General features: G+C 35.4%; 1 protein-coding gene across 1 annotated transcript in view; it reads right to left on the bottom strand.

Moving 5' to 3' along the window:
• Positions 1-27,906, bottom strand: part of CSNK1G1 (casein kinase 1 gamma 1) — a 111,828-nt gene that overhangs the window by 6,098 nt on the left and 77,824 nt on the right. Inside the window, 8 exon segments of the mRNA XM_044665353.1 lie at positions 84-190; positions 5,885-5,995; positions 17,088-17,195; positions 17,776-17,924; positions 18,235-18,319; positions 20,405-20,490; positions 24,109-24,343; positions 26,305-26,456. Coding sequence (XP_044521288.1) covers positions 84-190; positions 5,885-5,995; positions 17,088-17,195; positions 17,776-17,924; positions 18,235-18,319; positions 20,405-20,490; positions 24,109-24,343; positions 26,305-26,456 — 1,033 coding nt within the window.

Raw genomic sequence — 27,906 nt, 5'->3', positions numbered from 1 at the left:
ATTCAAAGTGGAGTACTAAAGGAGAAAAAACCCCCAACATATCTGAATCCATGGTCAAAAGGCCCTCTGAAAGATAAACGTACTTAGCTTCCTCCACTACCTCCACCTCGGCATGCGCTGTGATGGGTGCATTGGAGTGTGCCCCTGTTGGGTCATCAACGTTCAGCTCTCCATTTGTTGAGCTCACCACCTGAAACAAAAAGGCAGAGTGTAACAGAGGCTGCTCACTACAAAGTTGCTGCTAGGTCCTGAGATCAGGTGGCCTTCCATGGGGCTAGGCGGAAGAAAACAAGGCAAGGCTTCCACTTGGACAGTCCCTGGAACACTTAATTTTCTGTGTTGATAGTAATGATACTTTAGGAATTGCATTTAAGCATCTGGACATGCAATAGATGAGAAGACAAAACCTAAATAATATTTCTGCTGGTGAAATTAACAAATTACCAGAGTTTCTTCTTTGAGTGAAGGTTTATTCTAAGGAAATCATGAAATTAAAAATGTCACAGCTGTTCTCTGAAGGTTAAAACAATTTGATGAATGATTTCTCTTTAGGCTATAATTACATGAATTCAGCAAACTGGAAATTAGGCTACAAGAAACATTACAACAAAGAAAGAAATAATATTGCTTAGGAAACAATATATTCACAATTTTCTCCAGAAACTTCTCTGCAGTTTTGGCCAGTTCCTTTTATTTTATTTTATAAATCCTTACTTTCTATTTTAGAAACAATACTAAGTATCACTTTCAAGGCAAGAGTAGTAAGGGCTAGGCAATGGGAGTTAAATGACTTACCCAGGGTCACACAACTAGGAAATATCTTGAGGCCAGATCTGAACCCAGGACTTCCCATCTCCAGGCCTGGCTTTGTATCTACTGAGCCACCTCCCTAGCTCCTTTTCTGCTCAAGTAACAAGATTTCTTTGTCTTTTTGTTGGCACAGCAGGCTATGATAACCACCACTCCTATCCCCCAACAGCCAACCTTATTTTTTAAACTCTTTCAGTCTTGTTTCATTTTTCAGAGGCTACTTTTTCCAACTATAATTTGGAACTATTAGTGTAGCTAAATATCTGTTTATACACATCTTTCCTACTTGCAGCAGTTAGGATTCATCCTTTTTTACAGCTTTGTTTTGTAAACTTTGTTTACAAGGTAGGTCATTAATGCCAGATGGGATCTTCTGAGTTTTTTGATGTTTAAACCTATCACATCAAACATCATGACAAAAACTGCAAAGTGAAGTTGAATGGCTCCATCTCAAGTCCCACCATAGGACTAAAGATCCAAACTGCTGATTGGAGAAAGCACTTACTACACACCTTGGGCCTAAAAGATCACTGCATCCTAGACTAACATGGTTGGAATGAGATTCAGAAGTCCAATCTTTATTTGAACAAGAGTGCCCCCTAGAGTATTCCTGAAGTGCTTAAAAGCAGAGTCCCAAATCTAAAGAATCATGCTTGCCTGATTCTTCACACTGTTGGAGAATGGGCTCATTTTCTTATTTCTCAAACCTTTCATGTGATTTTTATGCTAAAATTCTAACTGCACACCTGTGATAATGCTAATAAATTCATTCTGTAAACAGCAGAGCTTTAGGTGAAAAAAGCACTTAAAGAGCTGCTCTGGAGAAACACACAAGTGTTAAAGTATATCCTACAAGGGGGTGCAGCCAGGTAGCTTGGTGGATTGAGAGCCAGGCCTAGAGATGGAAGGTCTTGGGTTAGAATCTGATCTCAAACACTTCCTGACTGTGTGGCCCTGGGCAAGGCACTTAACCCCCATTGCCTAGCTATTTACTGTTCTTTTTTGCCTTGGAACCATTATACAGTATTGATTCTAAGATGAAAGGGTTAAAATATATATATATATATATATATATATATATATATATCGGAATTATAGAAGCTGTTTAAACTAGAAAGGTCTAGCCAAGAGAGTAGAAGGGCAAAGAGCCCCTAGTCCAGTGTTCTTGCCTCTCTGTACAAAGCCTTCTCTTTTGTTATTGCAGCTGGAGGACAAGGATTGTTTTAGTTAGCTGTGTCTCCAATGCCTCATAATGCTTTGCACATAGCAAGTGTTTAGTATATGCTTAAATGCAACTGAAGTGGAATTTATCCCATGTTAAAGAGAACAGAAAGCAAGATACAAACGAGTCAGCAGAAAACATAAAACAAAAACTAAGGTTTCTACTCTTGGACATAATAAAAAAGAAAACACTCCACAGGGCCAATAGATACTAACAGCTGCCTTGTGAGTCTACAACTCTTGAATTCTAGAACTCAAGGGTGATCTGAGAACATGTCCATTTTGCTTGAATGGTTTAGAAGGTAGGACAAAGGATTAAATGTCAAGATAGTCTAGTTCTAGGATAATTCTGCCCCTTACTAAGACTGAGAGCACAAGCAAGGTGCTGCAACCTCACCAAACTTCAGTTTTCTATTCTGTAAAACAGAAATAACAATACTTGCATTGACCACTTAAAAGAGTTGATGTTAGGATTAAATGGAATTATGTTCATATAGGTGTTTTGAAAAATTATGTGGCATCACATAAATGGAATATGATGATGATGATAATGAATCATATAATCAACTCACTAGAGTATTTCCTAATGTCTAAAGTGAATTTACTTATCTTTTTAAGGCAATGGGGGTTAAGTGATTTACCCTGGATCTCACAACTTTGAAGAGTCTGGGTTCAGATTTGAACCTAGGACCTCCTGTCTCTAGACCTGGTTCTCAATCCACTGAGCCACTTAGTTGGTCCCCATGAGTTGATTTTTTAAAGTTACCTTTTTCTCCCCTCCACTTGATTTGCCCAGCCTTATTTATTGCTCTAATCAGTACTGTAGTTTACTTTATTTTTCCTTAATTAAATTTCATACAGGATTCAAGAGAACTTTATGTTTCATAAAATTAGCCATAGGTAATAGATATGAATAACACGAAGTAATATCCAGCATTTCATTTCAAAATACAAGTTTTATTTTCTTTGGGATCTCAAAAATTTTTGAAGTATTATTTAACAATATCCAAGAAATATCTATAAAGGAAGGCCTAGAGTCGGGGATAAAAATCAGCCTTGCTCCAAGATCCAATGATAGTCAGAATTTTACTCCCTATTTCTTAACACTAACTTATTTTACTATTCACAGAAACAAGTTTTATCTTGGGAGCTAGAAAACCACTTGACAAAGAAAGCCACTGAGGCTTAGAAAGGCCAACTTACCTGAGGTCATCAACATAGCTGGTGACATTTTTTGCTCACTCATTTAGAGAATTTGACCAATACTCAACTCTCTGAGTCACTTCAATCATGTGAAAATGATTAATGGGTATAAAATATTCTCAACACAACTAAGTGCAAACTAAAAGCTAAATATTTTTAAATCCTACAATCTTTCTACAATAGGATTTATAAGAAATCAACTAGGCAATTTAATTAAGATGGCTTCAAAGTAAGTCAGTTTTGTAAAATATATTTAATCTGAGACTTTAGACCAAACAACATAGTCTTGCATAGCAGCAACTGCAGGAACAAATTTCAAAATCCAAGAACTTTGAAGACCTGACAAACTGGAGAATTAGATATCATTCCTTTTTCTGGTATGGCTATGTTGAGTGATTGCCAAACACTTTACTATTGTGCCAGTAGGCACTACTTTTGAGCATTGCAGTACTTACCAAGGTACTGGCATAATGGTTTTGGCTCAGGGTTGATGATAAAGGCTAGAATATTTTTGTTTAAAATTCAGAGATATAGTAACTATTACATAATATCATTAAAGAAGTGTTGCTGGAATTGAGTCTGGAAAAACTGAAAAAATCTCAAATTTGGAAGGAACCTTAGAGGCTTGAGGTTCTTGAATTGGTACCCTTGAGAAGTAGAGTTCATTCAGTCTCCACTTGAATACCTTCAGTAAGGCAACCTAATTTCCCCAAAGGCGGCCCATTGTGTTTCTGAAAAGTTGTTTAACTTTTGTGTAGATTTTTTCTATAGTAAGTAAAAATCTGCCTCTTTTCACATACTGCTCCTAGCTTCTATCATCTGGGTTCAAGCAAAACAAAGTTTTACATGGAGGGCCTTGAAATACTTGAAAAAGCCATCATGCTCTTGTTAAGTTTCTTCTTCTCCAGGCTAAACAGTCACCTTTCCTACTACTGATCCTCATATGGCCAGGGATAAAGTTCTTTTACTGTCATGGTTCCTGTCTTTTGGATTAACTCCAGTATATTATTCTTCACACAAGACACAACTGAGTAGAATACTCCGGATGCCGTCGGATCCGGGCAGACTACATAAAGTAGGACTATAAATTCTCTTATTATGAACCCTATGCTTTTATTAGTATATCTAAGATAAATCAGTTTTGGTTTACACATTACATAGATGAATCATGTTAAACTTACAGTCTACTATAAAAAGTATAAAATATACTTTAAAAAGACTAAGGTCTTTTTAAAATGGAACTATTTACTGTTCAGACTTTCTTTGCATTTTTGATTTTTTGAATCAAATGGTTCTTAAAATCTAAATACAGAATTTTACATTTATTTTTTATGAATTTAAGATAACTTGGTATCAGACACAAGCACAAACAGGGTAACAGAGAAATGTCTTATGTGCAAGAGAAAACTTGATGGCACATTCTTTCTATGGATGAACGGTTGGATTTTTTTTGAGGGGTGAAATGGGGTGGGAGAGGTGGATAGGGAGAAAAATTATATAGGAAAAACTGATTCTTAAATCAAACTCAATATAAAAACTAAAATTCCACATTTGGAAATTTCATATAATTGTGCATTCCTAATGCCACCTGAGTTTGGGTTCCCCACAGATCTTCCAATCTATCAAATCATTACAAAGAATGCACTACAGTATTCCACAATTTCACATCAAAGGCAACAACGTATTCTGAAATTGAATGACTACTTCTCTGAAACATCTAAAAAAAGAAAATATATCAAGATGGGGTTCTTACAAGCGGGTCCTCCTTGATACAAGTACACAGTAATGAATGTGGCAAATCACCAATGAAGAAAAAGATAAAGAATAAAGTTAATATAATTAGTGATGAAGAAAATGTAAGGAACTGGTCTTCTTAGTACTCAAGAGGAGAAGAAGGAATCAAGGTAACCTAGATGACATCAGAAATAAATGATGGCGTTTCTTCTGGATGTTATTTGTTTTGTTTTTATTGGAAAAGAAAAGAAATAATCCAACCTCTTAATCACCTAGTAGAAAAAACATATAATGGCATATGCTCACATACTAAACTTCCTGTACTCCACAGTACATATCAGCATGACCACTGCTAAGCAAGCTTTATATAACCTTTGGCCAAAGCTAGCCAGTGAACACTACTTCCAAGTACTAGTGTGCCGTAAGATTGCCTAAGGGATATTTCTCATACCACTATGATTTGTTCAAAGTTCTCTATTACCAATACAGTTTCTGTCTGGTCAACACTAATTCAACTCTTAAGCCTTCAAATGTCTTTTCAAGTACAGACAGATATGTTTAAAATGGCTAGGCAATCCTGAAGGTAAATAATATAGTTTGTCATGAAGAGTATATACTATATGGCTTATCTTTCTGCATTACAAGACTAAGTCAATCAGAAACATTTGAAATCATAAGGATGTTAGTTGCTTACTGACATTCCTACAATCATCTGACAATGCCTAGAAGTGAGATCAACACCTCCGTAAGTTTGATTAAGCCAAAAAATCAGCAAAAGGGTGGCTCTGCCAAAAATATGAAGAATAGCTTACCCTTGGGTAGAGGTTTCCATTCCAAAGACAGAAGAGTTTCAGAAGCATGCCAACATTCCAAAAGCCAAGCTAGGAAAGTCAGAAAAAGGCAATAAAGGCAATACCTGCACTGATCCCCCATGCCGGTCTGCAGCCAAGTGAGATGTCAGGTACGAGGTATTTGTCTGCCGGCTGGGCTGGATTTCCCACTCTCCTCGACGATCTGTCGATGCATTCTGCTAGGGCATTAGGAAGCACGAGAGCAATATATAGAAGGAAAGGTGAAGCCATGGCAAGCAATGACAAAAATCAAGTTAATTAGTTGTATTCTTCCTGTAATTGTGGATTTTGTTTTAATTTTTTCTTTTAATTAAGAATCCCTGCAAAGCACTGAGGAAAAGTTAGTTTGGCTATATTTATTTCAGCAAAACCAGTCAATACATGACTGTCTACTCCCAAAAGAAAAAAAAAGCTCTGAAGTTTCTGTATTAGTAGTATTTGAGTAGCAATTGCAATATATTTACAAATGATTTCATTGATTAAAAATCTATCCAGAAAAAAATAAAAGTAATTTCTGGCACTGAGGATATCAACACAATGCCTTCTCTTCAGAATAGGGCATAACATTCAAAAGCAACTTCTAGGTGATGTTTTATTAAGGCAATATGGACATAAATCATGAATGTACAAGACTCTTTTCCTAATCAAATGCAGGCATCTTTCCAATGAATATGGAAGGATGCGATAAAGTCTCCAATGATTTTATAATTGCCTTAGCTAATAGCCTCTGTCGGGATTTGGAAAAAGTTTTAACTACTCACTTTAATGTGGATTACTTCCTTCTAGAAAGCAAAGGGAGGAGGATCCTTTCCTAGCAAAGGGAGAGCCTTCAACTCAAACATCCCTGGACTCTGCTTTCATCTTTGAAACGAAAAGGCTGGCATTCCTGGCCCTCTTCTCTTGGCCTTTTCCTGTTTTTTCACATCTCATTCTATTCTGATCTTGCTCATTTGTGTTGTTTTTGATGATTTTGTTTAGGTGCCTCTTTTCCTGGGCCAGATGGCTGAGGAGGTGTTGCTCTGCTATTACAGCACTAGAGCTCCATGAAGATGAAAAATAAGAAGCTGGAGAAGCAGCAATAAGGAATTAGTAAATCAAATTTTAATTGCTGCTGATACAAACAGTATCAGGGGGTCAAGGAAGGGAGAACTACTGCTCTGCATAGAAGCCATTTTTTAGTGTTATAAGTTCTAGAAAGGTACAGAGCTGTAAATGTTGAGTTCAATAAAAAAGAAAGAAGGAATGTGTCAGGGTGTAATGGTTTGAGGCTTTACTTTTTCCCTAGCAAATTCTAACTCCTAGACTAGTGTCACTGGCAGCTCACATTCAACGGTAATCATAATGCTCAAGCTCTTCAATACATAGAAAAGGGAGCTCTTTTGCTCACCCTTTCAGTTAATGGGATCAGGAACCACAAGGGGAAGAAATACAATAAATTATCCTAGTCAGGCTAATTTTGAAGTTCTTGAGTGGAAAAGCCAAGTGCATAAAGAAGGGTCCCATACCACTATGGGTCAGATAGGAGAAAAAGAAAGGCTTCTTAAAGATTCCCTTTCTCTAACTATTATGGATAACAGATAACTGGAAGGATGACTTCCCAAAATTATAATCTGCCACAGAGCATGCCAATCATAAGAATCTTATGACTTTATAGTTTTGAACATCCACCATCAAGGAATCTAGAATATTTAACGGCCACAATTTCATTCATCCTTAGATTCTATGTGAGAAATTGTTATAACACATATTGTAACTAACTGATATCAACTTTTCTAACGTTCAAAAGAGATGTTTGTAATTAATAAAGAACATCCTTCGCTCTTAATGAAAATGACTTTTCCCTCCTTGGACCTTTTACCTAGTATTTGGAATGAATAAACACATCATTGAGATCTACCACCAACTAATAACTTTTTGTTCTTTTTAGAAATTAGTAGAGATGTTTATTTACAGGGCACAGTATTATTCTGAGTCTCATGCAGCTTTTACTTTGCACACGAATTCTCTCCATTTTTTATTTGATTTAGGAAACAAGAGATGTATAATTTTATGGGAAAATGTTCATAAAACCTTCTTCTATTTATAATGTTGGAAATGATATTAGTTTTAACAAAATACAAATTGGAACTTTGGCTGATGTCACTGCCTGCCTTTTAATCTGTATACTTGTTCTCACTAAATTTAAAATCCAAAGTTTACTTGAAGGATTAAATTCTGTTATTAGGAAGGACAGCATGGAGTAGTGGATAGAGAGCTTAGGTTTAAACTTAGGTTTAAATCCTGAGTCTGACATATACAGGCTTGACTGATGCCAAGCAAGTCACAACTTCTCAAGTGTTCCAGGCAATTTTGTAGGGCTATAGGTTGCAGAGCTGTTGTTGATCTCCACTGGTCAAGAGAAAATTCACTTTAATGGGTATTTTCTATATGTATGAAATCATAAGACATTCCTCTTTTTAAAAAAGAAACAAAAAAGTCCTTGGTACTGCTATATAAGGGTTAAAGTATTATTAGTTTAATTTGGAAATAATTTCAAAGTGCAAACCAAGGGCAGATATAAAAAACATACCCTACAGGAAATGGAATATTTTTCTTTTTAAGAGAAGAAAATGTTACAATTCCACATGGCTTCTTACACATTTTCCATTCTGGCAGCACAAAAACTGATGACACACTGTTCTCATCGTTTTATAAATCAACTGAAGGTAGCAAAACCTGAAAGATCAAAGTGAGCTTAGGGCAAGAATCAGTTTATCACATAGGATTGTTCTATTTTTCCCTGTAATGGCAAACTGCTGGGGCTACTACAGTTTCCATGTCACAGAAAGATTTGTTCTGCAACTAGGGTTTGTGGAGAAAGCTCTTCAATTTCTAGAAAGTCATTTGCGAAAGTTAGGTTGTATGGTGTAGTGAGTAAAGATCTGGAAGAGCCAGGATTCAGCCCTAGCTCTGAGACACATACTATGTGTGACTGTTCAAATCACAACTTCCCAATGCTGTAAGCCAGCGGTTTCAAACTCAAAAAGAAACCAGTCTCTACACAGTACATAAGGATCCCACTGGGGCATACTGATTTAGAAAACCATATACACATTATATTATCTGTGTTCTATTGTATTTTTATTTATTTTGTTAAATATTTCCCAATAACATTTTAATCTAGTTCACAGCACTCTCTTTGCTCTAGGCAACTCTCTTAAGACTAAATGGCATAGGATGTGCTGATTCAAATTAGAAGAGGAAATTTCCTTACCTGGGAGTTACTCATACAGTGATATCCCAGGTCTGTTCCTTATCCATATCCCATTTACCAATATAAGGCTTTTAGCGATGACACGTGATCAGAGTTAACATATTTGTTTTACTTTTCTTGTTAGATGTCTACAGAAGTTCTGGGTATACATGAATAGCAAATAACAACTAGATAATATAATGCAGATAGTGTTTTTTTCAAAATCCAGTATGGCAGCTAGCACTGGCAAAGCAATACCAATAGGGAAATTAAGATGCAAATTTTCTATTCTTCCAGATCTTTCACTGATATTCTGTGGCAAAATTAACGTAGTTCAGGAGTTGAAGGGTTATTTATGAGAAAAGTAGGAAAATTATTTTCTGTGTTACTCAGAAAGGTTCACATCAAGTATTATAATCTCACAACTGGAAAAATTGGAACTTTACAATATTAGCTCTGGTGGAATATCTTCAAATACTTCCCACTTAAAAATCTGAGTTATGACTGCTTACCTTGCCTGTTAGAAAATAGAAACAAAAAGGCAGCCATGCAAAAAAGACATAAAATCAATGCTAATGGAAAACCCATGGAGAATATGGGTAAGAGCTAGAGAGTAATTCCCAAGAGGAATAGAAGAATATAATGCCTCATAACACCTCTTTTTGGCAGGGAAAACTTTTTCTGGGGCCAATGAATAATAAGTAGGGAACAAGGTAAACATAACTTTGCTCTAAAATAAACAATCCCAAATATTATACTACTAGTGACATCTAGAGGAAGGTGTAATGTAAAAACTATAAACTGTGAGCAGAAAAATTCTCCCAAATACCTCTAGATGAGCACCTACTCTGAAGCATGAGGAACAATAACAATAGGTTTTTATTCTAGTCAATGGAACCACCATTCTCTTCCTTGCACGAAACTCACTTTGAATTCATTTTTATTACATCTGGAAAGAAAAACTAATCAATTTTACCTCAAATCTGCCATCTATTGAGACTTAAACAGTGGTCTAGAACTCACTACTTGTCTTCAACTATATACACCAACGCAAGAAACTGGATAGTACCAAAAAGGTTAAGAGGGAGCACAGTTTCTCTTATCAAACTGCTTAGATAAAATTTCACTTCCCCTTGTCAGGGGTAGGAGGAAAAGAAGAATGTATGAAAAAGAAACATCCTGAAGAGTAAAAAACTTGTTAGTGTATCAGACTGTGATGTGTGAGGGATTTTTAAAAAAAACTGGTAAGATTATAGGCTTATATATTTTAACAAAACCAAGATCTACCTAACTTGTCTGCTCAAAGAAGCTCATGAAACCTAGTAAACTGAACTTGCCGAATAAAGGATTACTTCAGGTAATATACTAAACACACGAATAGTGGATTAACGTCTAGTTTCTGTGTATCTAATTAAATACCATATTTCTTTAAAGAATAAAAGAAAATATGGCCACGACCTGAAAGGAACTCTTCCAAGACTCATTAATTACGAAGGTCCTAAAAGGACAATCATATCAGTTCTGTAGGGGTCTGTGAGAGACTATAGGGAACACACCAGCAATCTATAAATCTCTACTTCAATCTCTTTTCCTCTACCTTAAAGTGATAAGATAAGATAGCTTTGGAAACAATGAAACTTCAAGAAACTTCATCTGTGAAGCCAATGTTTCTCTTTATGAAATGACAATTTTCTGACACAGGATTTCAATCCTAACTACTTAACAGAAGGGATATGTTAGAATTTCAATCCTCAGAGAAGGGCTAGAAATTAGGTAACATCAAAATCTTGGGGATGGGGGAAAAAAGGGACACTACCACCAAATCCATGAGAGGATTACAAAAAAAATAATAGACAGCTTGCTGCCCTCCCCATAAATGGAAAAGATAACCACTAACACAGCAATATGAGGAATAGAAGTTTAAAGACCCAAATCACTGCATCTCTGCTCATGAGCAGCCCCAGAAAATAAAATCTTTTTGGGAGACCATAGAAATAAGCACATTTCTAGAGGACCTCACAGTTCCTAAAGTGCTTTCATCACATATCATTTCCATTTTACAGATGAGGGAGTTGGGACTCAGAAGAGTGGAATGATTTTCCCACAGTCCAACATGTCAATAAGTGGTAGAGTTGAGATTCCCCATGGGGTTCGTGGCTCCAACTCTAGGCCTGTCCCACTGCCCCAAGCTACTTCTTGGCTGTTCCCTCCCGTCTGGACAACTTAATGGGAAGAAAATTTGGGTGCTCAATATAATGGGTTCCCTCTTGTTTTTTCCATCTGCATTTCCCAAGTCTCTGAAGCCTGCTTCTAGGTATAAGTAAAACACAATTTATTTCAGAGACTAAAGGGTAATGTCAGCATCAAAGAAGCAATAATTAAGCCTAAATCATCTCACCTCATTAGTAGATGGAAATACTATAGGTCAGGACTGAGGGAATACTGTCAAAGAGAGGCTCAGGGCTAATAAGGGAAAACTTATGAAATTTAAGTCTACAGATCAGCTAAATAGGTTCCCCTTCTAAAACTGAAGGATTTTTCCCAATTTAACCAAATTATTTTCTTTAAATGTAGGAAAAATGGACTTTTAAAATTGTATCTTAACATACTAGCCAAAGGAATGAAATAATGAAAAAATGCACACAGATAGAAGAAAACTTTTAATATGGAATAGAGAATTAAGAGCTGAGGTGAGTAGCAGTGACCAGGTGATAGAACAGGAGGAGCTAAGGCAAAGGATTTTATTTCAGTTTTCACACCTGCTTGTTTCAATGTCCCTTCAGTATTAAGTTCCCAAAGGAGAGGAAGAGAAACCCTATCCTGTATTGAGATCTATGCTGGAGGTGAGCAACGGGGGAGGGCGTCGGTTCTGTATGCCCGTGTTCTCACTAGACAACAGACAGCACGTTAGGAAATTACACACAGGATAGAAGGAGGCAAGTTATCTCTGAGCAAACTCGTCCGCCCCTTCAACTAGCAAATCCTGAACCTCGCTGAGAACTAAGCGGTACTCTGCAAAAGGAAGGAGAATGGAGAGTTAATCAGCTTTTGGTTTGTTAAGGCTACTGAACCTGCATTTTAAAATAAAGTCACTCAATCTACTAAGGTACCCAGTTGACATATAACCCCAGCTAACTACCCAAACTATTCATTATTTTGGTTCCCTCTCCATCTCTGGATAAGCCTAGATCATGGCAGCTCTGGACCAATGAAAGGGCTATTTTTGCCACAGTCTTCATAAAAAAAATTTTTTTAACTTCTTTCAGGGCAGCTTAGTGGCTCAGTGGATAAAGGAGCCAGGCCTGGAGATGAGAAGTCCTGGGTTCAAATTTGGCCTCAGATACTTCCTAGCCATATGACCCTGGAGCAAGTCACTTACCCCCCCACTGCCAGGTTCTTACTGCTCTTCTGCCTTGGAACCTATAACTAGTATTGATTCTAAGACAGAAGGTAAGGGTTTAAAAAACAAAACAAAAAACCCCTCTCTTTCCCTGAGGACGTGACTATTCCAAAATACACAATAATTTGATTTTGTTTTCTACTTAGCTGGGCTGATTTGATTTTAAATGTATTTCTCTCTCTCTCTCTCTCTCCCCTCACCCCTCTCTCTTTCCCTTACCTTCCATCTTGGAGTCAATATATAGGGCTAGGCAATGGGGGTTGAGTGACTTGCCCAGGGTCACACAGCTAGGAAGTGTCTGAGGCCAAATCTGAACCTAGGACTTCCCATCTCTAGGTCTGGCTCTCAATCCACTGAGCCACCCAGTTGCCCCCTTATTTCTTTTTAAAGAAAGAATTAATGATTTTTCAGAGTATCTTCTTGGCTTAGTCTATGGATCTAGGCTTTTTTTTTTTTTTTTTTATGAGTCAATCTGAAGCCAAAGAAGTTTACTTACATGTAGGGATGAGAAATAAATCTTTTTCTTTTATCTTGCATAAACAACACATGAGCTCAGGGAAGAAAGATAAATAGTATCATTGAATTCATTAAGAACATAGAATGAATTTTTATCTCTAACAGAGTTTGGTAGATCTAGATGTCTAGTATCATTGTTGCAAATCTCAAAATGGAACCATTGACCTACTGATTAATGTCTCCTTTCAAAGAAATTAGGGGGAAAAAATAGAAATCATAAAGGCCCAAACTGTTTGCCTTAGGTTAATATAAAATTCTACTCAGATCTTATGTAAGAAGCCTTCTTGGGGGGAGGGGGAGGTAGGTAGAGTGAGAATACCTATCTCCCCCAAAACTTCTGATTTAAGTAATCATTGTCCTCTATGATGTCCACATCTAGTCTACCAAAAGAAAGGGAAAATGAAAAAAGGGCATAGAAGTTGGGGGAAAGCTTAACCTAATCATAAGAGTGCTTTCTATAATGCCTATTTGATGGATATATCTTCTCTGTGTGATGGAATAAAAGTGTCAAGAGCAGGAAATGGGGTATGTTTGTCCTACATAATATTCTATATTACAAGAGTATATCATGCCTCATCATCATGCTCAATGAAGAGACTATTATTTACTTTAATTAATTTATGGAAAATGGCAAGATTGGTTTCTAGAAGTGATACAGTCAGACAATACTTAAGAAGGTCTTGCCTAAACAGAAGACTACTGAAACTATTTTGAAAATCCCTGATAAAAAGAGCAGTACTAACAATGGATTTTTTAAAAGACTAGTCAGGCTGGAATCCTGACTGGCATTATCAACGTCAAAGGTAACAAATAAGGAAATAATGAGAACTAAGAGGTATAGGGCCAAATGATGGGAAAGATTAACCCATGTTAAGATGTTTGTGAGTGAACCTGACTATTAGGAATAGGCACTCCATCCAAATTTGTGATTTAATTCAAACTCTTTATTTTAACAAAATTAATATCTTGAAAAATAGCCTGCATTGTATTTGTAAAGACAACTAATTGTTTAGATGAAGATATTCAACTTTATATATATGGGTACATAATTATATGTGTATATACTTTTTTTTAATATATTTTATGTATATGTGTATATTTATACACTGATTTTCCCTAGATGAGGGGTTTGAAAAAGGTCACATTTTAAAGTTACTATTTGAATGTCTGTAAGTACAGATTAAGTTAAGGACAGATTATTGTTAAATACAGATACTATTAAGAATATAGTATATGGGGGGGCAGCTGGGTAGCTCAGTGTATTGAGAGCCAGGCCTAGAGACGGGAGGTCCTAGGTTCAAATCTGGCCTCAGATACTTCCCAGCTGTGTGACCCTGGGCAAGTCACTTAACCCCCATTGCCTACCATTACCACTCTTCTGCCTTGGAGCCAATACACAGTATTGACTCCAAGACGGAAGGTAAGGGTTTAAAAAAAAAAAAAAGAATATGGTTATATGGGGGATAGCTAGGTGGCTCAGTGGATTGAGAGTCAGGCCTAGAGATGGGAGGTCCTGTGTTCAAATTTAACCTCAGATATTTCTTAAATGTGTGACCCTGGGCAAATCACTTAGTCCCCCTTGCCCAGCCCTTACCAGAATTCTGCCTTGGAAACAATACAAAGTATTGATTCTAAGATGGAAGGTAAGAGTTAAAAAAAGAATATAGTATGTGTTCTTAGAGCACATTATCCAAAATGTTACCAAAGATATTGGGCCTAAAATATCATTTTGGATTTTAAATTACAAACAAGAATCAAACTGCAACACACCTGCAGTTTAAGCCAGTAAACTGAAGTATACACTGTAATTCATTTTGTAACTGTTGCTAATGAAGATTTTCATCAAGATCAGGAAAGAGAAACCAATATGGCCACCTGAACACTCTTTATAGAAGGTCTCAGATTATTTATGTCCTTCACACTGAATAGGCAGCCCTGGTTTTGATAGTCAAACATTGGTATCTGTATAGTGAAATATTTTCCATGAAACAAATAGAAAAAAAAATTAAAATAGCATTTTTAAATACATAGACTTACTTCCTGGGCAATTCAGACTCTAGAAGGGAGCCTGAAGGTTGCCTAGAGTTAGTTACTCCTTTATAACATAAATGAAAACAAACAAACAAACAAAAAACCAGGTACAGAATGATTAAACAATTTATCTTAGGTCATAACTGGAGAATGAAAGCTGGACTTTTTTAACCATATCATAACCTGAGTACAAATCAAGCCCCTACCACTACCATTTGGTCCTCCAAATAACTGATGACCACCCTTACACTTATTAAGGTCAGAAATCACCTTTCTACCATATATATTTATAAATACTTGTGAAGGTTAAGATAATTAGGAAGCCTCTTGAGAGTCTTGAAGGTTGAATACACAGTCTACCTACAAGATGGGACATATAACATATTGCCTTTGTTTAGCTGTCTGAAGGGAGAGGCAGTTTGGCTGATTACTAAAAGTTGTGCTGATAAGCAATTTCAGATGTTTGTATGATTTCATAAACTAAAAGTTAATATTATATTCACAATTTGAGAGGGGGACTTGCTATGCCACGGATGAATACACAATCCTGCTCTGAGTCAACTCACACTGACTTCAAAACCTAAAAGCTCATTTAATCTAAATTAGTACTTGATTTCCAGAGATAACAAATATAAGCAGCTATAATTGGAATTTTTATAAACACTAGGAAATAACCAGGGATATAAATAAAATGCCAGCAAAACTACAGATTAAGAGAAGCCAGAGTATAAAAACTTCAATATCAAGATTCCAATCACTAACTAACAGAAAGAACTCTACCCAGCAAGAATATTCCAGAATCTGCTAGAAGTTAGAGTAAATGTCATATTACTGTGGGAAATCCCAAACCCTTTGGAGTTATAGAATACTACAAAACATGGATTATTGGAAGGCTATGCCAGTGAAGTGTAAGCTTTACAATGTTATAAAGCTTCAAGTAAAATCCCAGCAATAGACTAAGGCTCTTGTTCAAGGCCCAACTTAAATAGAGATCATTACCAGCAAGTTAGCCATTATGTGCTGTACTCTTTGGCTAGGACAGCTATGATCCTAAAAAAAGGAATCTAAGAGATAGAAGTCTAAGCTACAAATGTTTAGAAAGAAGCCTTCTGTTCAGCAGATGACAATTTCCTACATAACTACAGGCACTGGCAAAAACATCTCACTTGAAATAACACTAAAGACCGTAACACTTTCACCTTATTAGTTTCACTGAATCAAACCAGATTTTCATTTACTACAACTCCCCTTTTTGATAATTACATGTAAATACTATTTATTGCAATTTCAACCAAATAGAAAATGGTTTGCAAAAAAAAAAATTATTCACACATCAATACCAAGAGAATTCCAAAAGATGAAGTATTATGTGATGAGATTACATTCTATTCCTCCACTGAGACCATTTAAGTGATTCCAAGCAATAAAAACTATAGGTTAATATGACCTGTTTGGTATAACAGAAAGTAGAGTCAGGCTCGACTTCACACCAGACTGCCTCACTTTAGAATAAATCTGAGGACTAAATGGGTCAGTTGAGAATCCAAATTATCTCCAAGAAGGACTTTGCTAGATTTCCTCTCTACATCCAGAAATGGGTTCTAAGCAATTAGGAAATTCTTGAAAGGTTCATTAAGAATCATGACAAACTGACAATCAAGAGAATTCCTACATCAACAGTGTAGAACTACTCAATAGATACCAAATCAAACTGCTTGCCCAGAATTCTTAAAAGATCAGATCTAGAATAAGCCAACTGATAAGTCTTGAATATGTCTCCTTCATTTGCCTTAGAATCACTTCAAGGTTCAAATAAAGGATACCCTCAGCTTGTAAGTTCTGGAAGACAAGAAGTTTCTAGGGTCTCATGCACCAGTAGATCACATTTGGTCATAACCAAGGACATTTATGAACATCTGGGAAAAGCTAGTATGACAACAAAATCACTGTGACAGGAAAAACTGCCAACAAACCTAATGGCTTTGTGCCTTCTTTTTCAGAATTTTGTTTATTTTAAAGAAAAAATGCAGGAGAGTTTGGCTTTTAATGCATAGAGGAGTAGCTGAAAGAACAGGAAAGAATCACAGACCTGGTTTCGAAGAGGTTGTTGTTGTGATGGCCGTTCCCTGTGTGTGTGGCTTTCTCTGGTTATTGCAGATGTACCAGAATCTACATGAACTGACCCTACTGGAGTAGGCTAGAAAAATAAAGCAAAAAGCCAAATAGTGAATACAGGTATATTCTGTTCTTCTTGGTTAAAATATTATAACTTTACAAATGGAAACTTAGTAATGACCTTGCCTCTTCAATTTTCCTTTCCATAAAAAATAGCACGGTCCATATGGACATCTAATTCTCAATGTGAGAATTTAATTCATATTTAAAATATCTTTTAAAAAAGCATGGTATATAGTATTAAGCATACGCAAAGTCGGCAAGGGGACATACTTTCTCATTGCCAGAAAAGCAAATTCTGAGATTTTCTGAAAAAGAAACTTTTATGTCAGATGCCAAGTACTTCAAACCTTACTCAATATCAATTTTTTAAGCATAGGACCCAGACTTTTCTTAAAATAATTATGAATGTCTTAAAATCATTTAGTAAAGTTATTCTTGCTTTCTATCTTTGAGAGTAGACTGTGAATTCAAACTAAATGGTGGATAAATGAAGTATCTATATTTAAGGCAATTACTTTTCCAAAAGTCTTAATAGTGGCAAGAGTAAGAATGCTGGTCTAGAAGTGAGAGAGAACTACTTGATGTGGGGAGACACTTACAATTGGCCTTCCAACCCAGTCATAGGCATAGTCAAAGGTGTAGCCTTTTCTTTCAAAGAGCTCTGTAAAGAGTGTCCGTAAGTAATCATAGTCTGGTTTCTCAAAGAAATCTAATCGCCTGACATATCGAAGGTATGTTGCCATCTCCTCTGTGGGGAAAGGGATTAGAAGAACATCAGAATGAGCAAAGTGGATTTTCTGCATAAGTTTCTTCAAGTGTCAAATAGAACTGATAAAACCTACCTTGACTTATATCTGAAAGAAATGATTATGAGTTACGCCTTTTTCCTATTGTCCTAGCATGGATCACATACTACTTTGCAAACTCTTCAAGAAAATAATCATATGTTAAATTCATATCCAGTCAAAGGGAATTAGTCATTTCAAAAAGACAACACTCAATTCCTTTCACACCATTAACAGGCACACAATTCAAAGGAAACTCTAACAGGACTTTACCTGGAAAGTTCTCACAGAGAGTTTCAATTGGAGTATTCCTTTTGGTGTCTCCGATCTTCTGATATCTTTCTTTCAATGTATCAGCCTGCAGAGAAGAAAGAAAAAAATTACATCAAAATAGGTACTGACAATGAGAACTTTAAAAGATTTGGAGACTAATGCTAGTTTTGTTCAAACTAGCAGGTATTTGCTAAGGAGACTCAATTCTCTCTTGATTCTCTTATAACCCAATTAGCAAACATCTAAATATAGAGTGGTGGCATATTTAGATATGGACAAAACATCTGCTTTGTTTAGAGAATCTTTAATTGCAAAATGTATTTAGTAGTATTATCACAGATATAAACATTAATACATGGATTAAGAAAACTGAATTAGAATAAAAACAAAAAAGGAAATATTTAAATATTTCTAAATTTGTTTAAGATTGGTACTCCACTGCTTCTGGTGTTTAATACTGATGTTAATCACATATATTTTGATTAAATCAAGAATAGAAATATATATGGTTTTATAGCAAAAATTTGAGAGAATTGGGTAGAAGTAAAACAACAGTATATTCAAATACTTTTCAGCAACACACACTTCCATAGAGGAGGCAAAACACATGCAAAAGATGAATTTGGGGTACAAAAATGGCTATAAACCAGGGATGGTAGTAGTTTTATAATATTTTAAAGCATTAAGAGGTGAGATTTGTTAAGGGTATATAGGTAGAGAATTTTTAAAAATGTGTCTTAGATCTGGCCCAAAGTAGGCCTTCAAAACTGTTCTTTTAAAACTATTTTAAGAATATTCCACGCATTTTTTTTTTTAAAGCAGCTAGGTGGCTCAGTGGATTGAGAGTCAGCCTAAGAGATGGAAGGTCCTGGGTTCAAATCTGGCCTCAGACACTTTCTAGCTGTGTGACTCTGGACAAGCCACTTAATACCCATTGCCTAGCCCTTACCATTCTTCTGCCTTGGAACCAATGCACAATACTGATTCTAAGATAGAAGTTAAGGGTTTAAAAAAAATAACTAAAAAAAGAATTTGATATTCCTAAAACTGCAAAAGACCTCCATTACTTGAAAGAAGCAGTAAATTATGATTATATATGCCATTCCTCATAAATCATGTTCATGCATCTTGCCTTGGCTCCAAGTACTGGTACAGTGTTTTTATTTATGTCTCAATTATTTAGCATCAGTTTCCTTATCTGTAAAATTAGGAAGTTGGGCAAGATGATCTCTAAGATCGCTTCCAACTCTAAGCCCATAAAACTGAGGCCCAGGCAGGTGAATCCTAAGACCACCAGCTGAGCAAACTAAACTAAAACTCAGTTCTTCTGAATCCTATATAACTGAGACATAAAATACTATACTAATATTTGCAGCAAAGAAAAGATACATAAGAACTGAATGATTCATGAAGTATGACATAAAACACACACACATATGAATACACCCTCATATATGCATTTGTTTTGATTCTGATTTATGAGTAAACTTGTATAAGAAATTACTTCAAATATAGACTGACATTTTGTTTGGGATTTAAAGGTATGTAAGTACGGTCCAAGGCACTGAGAATTAAGCAGTTTGCCTAGGTCTTCTTCAACCCAAGACTAACCCTTTATCCAGTATGCTTTTCTCCTCAGAAATTTATCAATAAATTAAATTTAGTGACATTGCTTAACCTTGAATTTTCATTTTCCTCCATTAGGTCTTTAGTCTATAATGGATGAGCAAATTCTTTTGATTTCTTCAGGGGAAGTTCTTCTCTGCAAAAGGCAGAGCAGCTGCTGCCATCAACTTGTGAGGAACATTCCTTCTGCCACATAATGGTAGTGGAGGAGGGATACATGCAGTGACAGAAAGCATAATTAAGGTCAGAAGAAAAAGATTCTTTTAAAAAATAATAAAGTATGTTAGAGGTAGGAGAAAGATTTGCTCTAGTAAAATGAATTTCTAAAGGAGAAAGAATCCTTCAGAAGTTAATACTCAGTGAAGACTTAAAAATAATGAATCAAATGTAAATGGTTCCTGGTTCTATTTCCATAGGCAATCTTCCACTTTGCACTTATAATAACAATTAACACAGCTACCTGTAAATTAGCAAGTGAGTACAGAAAGGAAACCCTAAATTGTGTATCCCACCCCTATATATATATATAGATATATATATATACCTTGAGTCCTTGCCAGGGTAGGCTGCCTCGAAGGAAATACATGAACATATGGCCTAAGGCTTCCAAATCATCTCTTCGGCTTTGCTCTAAAAGGTAAAACAGATCAAACAATAGAGTTGCAGCTATGAAAGCAAAAGTGGGATCACAACCAGTAATTCTCTAAATAACATTTTGCTGTGGAAAGACTCTCTTTACTGATTCTTTTTATGTCTAAATTGGGGACAATATTTTGGATCAGATCAACATGTACATACTACTTTGTTTAGATCTGTCATTGGCAAGGAAATCCCATTAAATACACATATAGTGTCCCAAAATTATTTTAGAATATCAAGTAAGATTTATTAAAGTGTCCCATCTGGTCATGGCAATTTATAAACAAACAGAATTATTGGTCTCTAGAAGTTGTTTTTGAGCTGAAACAAACTTCTTGAGTTGTGGGAGGTTTTTTGGTTTTGATTTTTCAGTGTAGGTAATAAAAGGGAGGGAAACATAAAATGGCAAAATGAATGTGTAAAATGGATATAAAAAAGACTGTTTCTCAAATATAACTGACACTCCAATTCTAATTGTCAATTAGACTAACAGCTTTATTAAATTCTAATTTCAGAATACTATATACACCAATCCTCTCATTTTTATGAAAGTCTGCAGGCTCTATTAAAAGAAACTATAAGGGTAAAACTGAGAGCCAGTTTAAGACATCACTTAAAATATATTTCTTTTGTATCTAAAGAACAGATGATCTAATCCAAGTAGGTTGGGGAAGTAAGCCATGCAGCCCAGGATAAAAAGACAGCAGACTTAACTGTTGTTTTGTTTCTAATTATTTGGAATTGGTTCAGGAAACAAATGAGTAGAATCTAGAATAAATTTTAGAGAGGAAAATAAGCTTTCTATTAAATAGGAGGATGTCTTTTGAAATGTTTTTATTGGCATTAAGGGAAGGGGTCATGTATCTTTTATGATACGAAAAAGGAGAGAAAAAATCAGTAGCTCCCAAATAAATGAAACTAGTTTTTGTAAAAAGAATACAATGGTGACAAGAATCAATTATCCTCAGAGTTGAAAGTGATCTCAGAGGATATCTAGTCCAACTTACAGTGAATTTGGTACTTTTGTCTCTAAGGTTAGGGTGAAATCTACAAGGAAATACTTTGTATAGCTAAAAATAAAACAAAATCCTGCTCACAAAATTAATGCTTCAAACAGGACTTAAAAGAGAAGAGATGAAAAGTATATAAACTCATGGAAAAAAAAGAGTGGGATGAGGTTCTTTAGCAAAGCAATACAGACAAACTTCTTCCTGTAGCCTTTTACACTGTATCAAAACTATTTATTGCTTCTCTATTTTTCTGTTCACTTCCCTTAACGAGAGGCCCCCTTTGTAGTAAAAATCCATCCGGAAATGATTGCAGTGTATTGTCATACACTAGAGGGCACAATTCTCCAAATTATTATAATGGATTAGGGAACTCAATGGTCACCTAACTCAAACAAAAATATCATCTCTTCTCCCTTTCTAGATAGAGAAGCCACATAAAAAACTTTTGTAGGCTTATTTTAGCTCACTCAAAACAAGATTATGCCTTTCAGTTTTAATCACTGGCATGAATTGGGGCACTGGTGGCTTTAGAAGCGATAACTTTAAGATGATTTTAAAAAGTAAAGCTAGATTAATGTTAATTTCAATTACTTCCTTTCATATGTGATGCATGTAGGGTATGTAGCTTCATTAATGACGAGGATGAATTCCAATACCAGTGACCCATGAATTAATTCAGGACAATTAAAGGTTCATGCTACCTCACAGGATTGCTTTCAAACACTGAAAATCTGTGACCGTTCTAAACATACAAATATTCCAAATTTAGAAATCCTTCTTTTTAGTAAGAAAAACAGATTATGTGATTTAGTTTTTGAAACTCTCATTCTTGAATGGCGGGTTTAATAACCAATTACTAGAAAAGGTAATGTTGATAACAATTAACACAATGTTGATAACAAACTTACAAGAGAATTCCCTTGTTGGCTACTACCACTCCCTTCCTGAAGGAACACGAACACACACACACACACACACACACACACACACACACACACACACACACACTCCAACAAGTTTTATTGCTGTTGTTAAGTTGTTTTTTAGTCTTGTCCACCTCTTCATGACCCCATTTAGGGTTTTCTTGGCAAAGATACTGGAGAAGTTTGCCATTTCCTTCTCCAGTTCATTTTACATTTGAAGAAACTGAGGCAAAAGGGTTGAGTGTCTTGTCCAGAGCTAGTGTCTGATGTTGGATTTGAATTCAGGTCTTCCTGACTCCAGCCCAGTAGTCTACCTACTGCACCTTCTAGTTACCCTCCTTTTAGTACACTGTACACAATACCTAGGCTCAGATTAGAGACTTAATACTTTCTAGCCTTTTTTCAGCAAAAATAACAATAATGAACTTAAGGGGTCTATTCTGACCCAAACATAATATAATACTAACTACTGTACTACTTGTTTTAGTGTTCCCTGAGTGTCCTTGCCCACCACCACTAATGTCATTAAATCAACAGATAGTATCTAGGCCTGGTGTTCAACATTAGAAACTTCCCTCCAAAATTAAAAAAAAAATACAAAAAAACAACCTCTTAAAGCACAGAAAATATACATGTGGGATTATCAATGTCACTTAAGCAAATGATAGTTATCTATTTATCTTTTAAAAACATACAAGATATGTCTTTATACAGAGACAGATTACATGTTTTCATGAGGCATATCCTTGTCCAATACATTAATATTTATCCAAGTCAGGATTTTTTTTTTAACTGAAGATATACTTCTATTACATTAGACTCTAGTTTAAGTGGTACTACATTATTTTCAAAAACTCCTGAGCCACTAGAAACCAAATCTGAGGGTGCCAATGTTTTTTATTCACTGACAACTTTGCAGAATTTGTGGACTACATCAAAAGGACAAATCCACATTCAACAAATTCAGCTCTCTGAAATTTCTTAGAAAAAGGAATATATTCAGATATTACTTTATAATTGCTATACTATGTAAAATATTATGTAATAAAACTGAAATATTCTAGGCAATATAGCTAGTAATGCTTATAGTTATGATAGTTTTTTAATGTATGCTAAAGGCTAATTTTTAAAATAAGATCTTCTACCATGATAATAGAAAAACAAGTAATTGTGAAATAGCAAATAGGTTTGTATTGACTATAATTCATAATCCAGGTTGAGGCTAAAGCAATCAACCTTGGAAAAGTAGTATAAACAGAAACATAATGCAGGATTTGACAAATTGTTCTTTCCTATTGTAGAATTAGTCTTAGAAAGGACCTCTAGCTGTTATATACACATATGTACTCCAAGATGTTAACTGCAAAAATCATTTGCTAAATGCTTCTCATCAAATTTCATTAAGCCTCATATAACAAAACAACACAAAAATGATCATCTGAGCACATAAAGACAGTGTAAATCAATTAATGGTCTAAGAGTATCTTGCTCTACATGAAGTCTTAAAAAGTCAGTAACTTGTTGGCCTTGGTTTCACAAAATGTAAAAATAATTACCTCATTAAACATAAGAATTAAGACTTGAAATACATGATGAAATCAAAAGGAAAAAAGTGTTATGGAAATCAATAGTTGTTTTTAGTGAACTGTCCCTTTCTGAGAGAAAACTGAACACACCTTTGCCAAGATGAGTATTGATGGACATATATCTTGCTGTTCCAGTTAAGCTCTTGTGTTCCCTGTATGGTATATGTTTTTTGGTTTCAGGGTCAATGTATTCCTTGGCCAGGCCAAAGTCTATAATGTGTATAACATGCTCCTTCTTGTTGCCTTGTCGGCCAATGAGGAAGTTCTCTGGCTTGACATCTCGATAAATGAGGTTCTTTGAGTGCACATATTCCATTCGAGAAATCTAAAAGAAAAGAAAAATCTTGATTACTGAGAAATACTCCCGCATCTCAAAAAACAACAACCACCCCTCGAAAAAAGCCCACAATAGAGAAAAGGAATGAAATAATACTTGTTCCAGATCACAAATTTACCTGAAAAATGGTTCCTGATTCACAAATGGTGAAGAGAATTGGTTGTATTTCCTCTGCTTTAGTATATGTTCTACTTAGTTCTATAGCCAGCAACTAAGTCCCAGATATCTGAAGTACAGCTGTCCATAACAGATAAGGCTGATTTGATCAGCAGATCTTGGAACCTTGCCTGGTAGATCTATAAACCAAGAGCTGCTGCCATATATCTCCCACAGTATGATAATGCTAGTGGGGAATCATAGGATGTTAGAGGTGGAATGTTCCTTCAAGATAATCTAATTCAAACCCTTAATTTGACAAATAAAAACACTGAACCAAAGAGGGTAACTCACTTGTTCAAGGTCACATAACTGCTGAGAAGTAACTAAAATCTATGACTCCTGACTCCAAATTCAATACTATTCACTATGCTGACTATGCTGCTTCCTTTCAGCAGGCACTGCCCTCCCATCCCACATATTTACTGTCAACATCACTCCTACCCCACAATATTACCAAACAAAGCCCTCCCCCAATAAAATAATTAGAAATTCTTCAGTGGCTACTGCCATATAGCAGCCTATACTCCAGAAATTAAAATAGAAAGCTGCCTAGCTATTCTATTATATGCCAATAATAAAACCGCATGATTTAAAACACATCTACCAGAAAAAGTTAAGCCCAAGATGTCACTTAAATAAAAGCTAAAAATCTAAAACTCATTCTTTTTTCCACTTTCTACTTCTGTCTTCTAAAGTAAAGATTTCATAATGCTAAAGTATAATGCAGAAATGATGTAACATATTTTATGTACCTGGAAAATGGAGATAATAAAATGTGTGCTCACCTATCTCACAAAATTATTGCGAGTGAAGTACTTTGTAAAGCATAAAGTGACATGTAAAAGAGAATTATCAGTGATATTACTATTTACCTCTTTGTGAAAAAATTTATATTTATAAAGGCTTTTCTAATTATTTGTGAAAGTTAAAGAACTTTAGATATCTGAATTTTAGGCTGAAAAGACAGGGTAGATTTTTAGCCTAAGTTTTGCTGTTACATATGACCACTTGTGATAAATAATCATACAGCTACATCTTTCTCATAATGGATGGGCAGTCTTCTCATGGGAATTATTCAACTGTTCTTTAATTGGTTTCACTTTCTAAATTTGAAGTACATTCTTTTTCACAAGAACTGAATAACCAACCTCTACAACTATGCCAGGCTCTGCTGTGAAAGGAGGCAAGAATAGACTTTTCATTATGGTAGAATCTCCCTTATGCTGCTTCAGATCCTACAACAGCTGCTGAGTATGTTGTATCTCATGTCTCTTCATGAAGCCAACCAAATGGAAAACTTATTATTGTATATTAAAAATCTTTAAGTAAGTCATCAAAAAAACATTAAGTAAATCAGTTTCATCTGGATGACTTCAAGAATTATACTCTCACTTCTCCAAATTATTTAGTTTACCTTTAAGGATGGGATATTGCCTAAGGTACAAATTGTTTTAATATAATAAAACATTTGTACATTTTTGGTCAGGGATCATAGGTCTAGTGTTACTTTTCTTTGTTTAAATCTGATGTCCCAAGAAGCTTCTTACTATTCAATGAATCATTGCTAGTTAATACATAGCAAGGAAGCATCTCTCTCTGTCTCTCTCTCTCTGTCTCTGTCTGTCTGTCTGTCTGTCTGTCTGTCTGTCTGTCTCTCTCTCTCTCTCTCTCTCACACACACACACACACACACACACACACACACACACACACACACACACACACACACATACACACACACACACAGAGTTTATATAAGGTAGCACATTCCGTCACCACTCTTCACTTACCAACTGGATGGCTATCATTAACACAGTCTTCAAAGTAAACGTTCGGTCACAGAGGTCAAACAAGTCCTCCAAGCTAGGGCCAAGAAGCTCCAGTACCATGGCATTGTATTTCCCACATGGCCCAAAATAATACACCTGGGGTAGGCCTTCAGCTGAAAATGGAGAGGACATTTTTTAAAAATTAAAATTCAAAACACATAAAAATACTGGCCAAAATTCAGTAGAGATAATGACCTGACAGTGTTTAAGATGAAATTTACTTCCATTTTCTTCCACATTTCTTAGCAAATAGTTTATCAACGGGTACAAGTTTCAATGCAAACTAACTATAGAGTAGGGATTGGAATGGCGTGATGATCATTTATTTAATACCTAAGTTGGGAGTGGTGTAGCTGTACAAGACTTCAGTGTTCAGTTATAGTCTCTCTTACATCCCAGAGAGTGTTCCCACAAACCCCATAGTTGATTTTTAATATCCCTGGTGACCCCATTACTTATATTTTCTTACAGTGCCAACCACATTCAAGCACCTCTGTAGAACGGAAAATTGTCCCTAGCTCACTGAATAAATGTTTCTTCCCAAAGGATGCTTGAAAGTACAATAATATAAAAGAGGCAAATGATGGCTCAGTGACCTTAAGATCAAGCTAACAGATCATGTTGCACTAACTGGTTTCACTAATGCTCCCCAAGCTTGCTGATAAAGCAACATTTTGCAGTTTGCATTTGTTACCCCACAAAGAGCTCAAACTAACTCTCCAGTGGAGAGGTCACAGAGCATGCTACTCTGAATATGTGTTAGTACAGCAGGGACTCTCTAGTACGGTAGTTGGTATTTCCTATTTTCTTATTATCTGCTGGAGACAAGTCAACAGATACTTAAATGTTTGACTTCTAATAAGTAATGTAAAAGATAAAAAGCTGGACTTTTCACCAGATTTGTAATCCACAACTACAAGGAGTTAATTTCCACTTTAATGATATGATTTTCCTCCTTGGTGTGTATTAACTGCCAGTACAAAAAAGAAAATAGAATATTTTCAAACTATATGGCCTTTAACCACATAAATAGTTGAGAAAATATTCAGTATTCATGAGGGGGTTGTCCTAATACAATAAAAATATTGTGGATAATGATTTCATATACTATGATAATCAAATTGCCAAAGGGACACTTTACAGAATTTGATAAAATAATATAGATTATCAAGGGAAATGATAAAAAGGGGTAGGGATGAAGTGGGAATAGTATTTTTAGACGTCAAACTATATTATAAAGTGGAAGTGATTAAAATTTTAAGTATTGTTTAAAAAGAAGAGGCAGATCAATAGAAAGAATCAGAAATAATGGAACTCAATAAACCATATTTAATAAATTGGAAAACATAAATTACTTAGGAAAGAATTACCTATTTCATAAAAACTCCTGAGAAAACTGGAACATTCTGGAAGAAATTAGCTATAGATCATCACTTTACAACATATTCTACAATTAGATTCTAAATAGATGTTAATTTAATATTAAAAAATTAAAATAGAAGATCACATACATGTATGGGTAGGAGAGTTATTGTTAAGTAAATAAAGGATAGAGGCAATTAC

The sequence above is a fragment of the Gracilinanus agilis genome, chromosome 2 (genome assembly GCF_016433145.1).
Source record: "Gracilinanus agilis isolate LMUSP501 chromosome 2, AgileGrace, whole genome shotgun sequence".
In the NCBI taxonomy this organism is placed as follows: domain Eukaryota; kingdom Metazoa; phylum Chordata; class Mammalia; order Didelphimorphia; family Didelphidae; genus Gracilinanus; species Gracilinanus agilis.
This window is presented reverse-complemented; position numbering and strand designations above follow the sequence as displayed.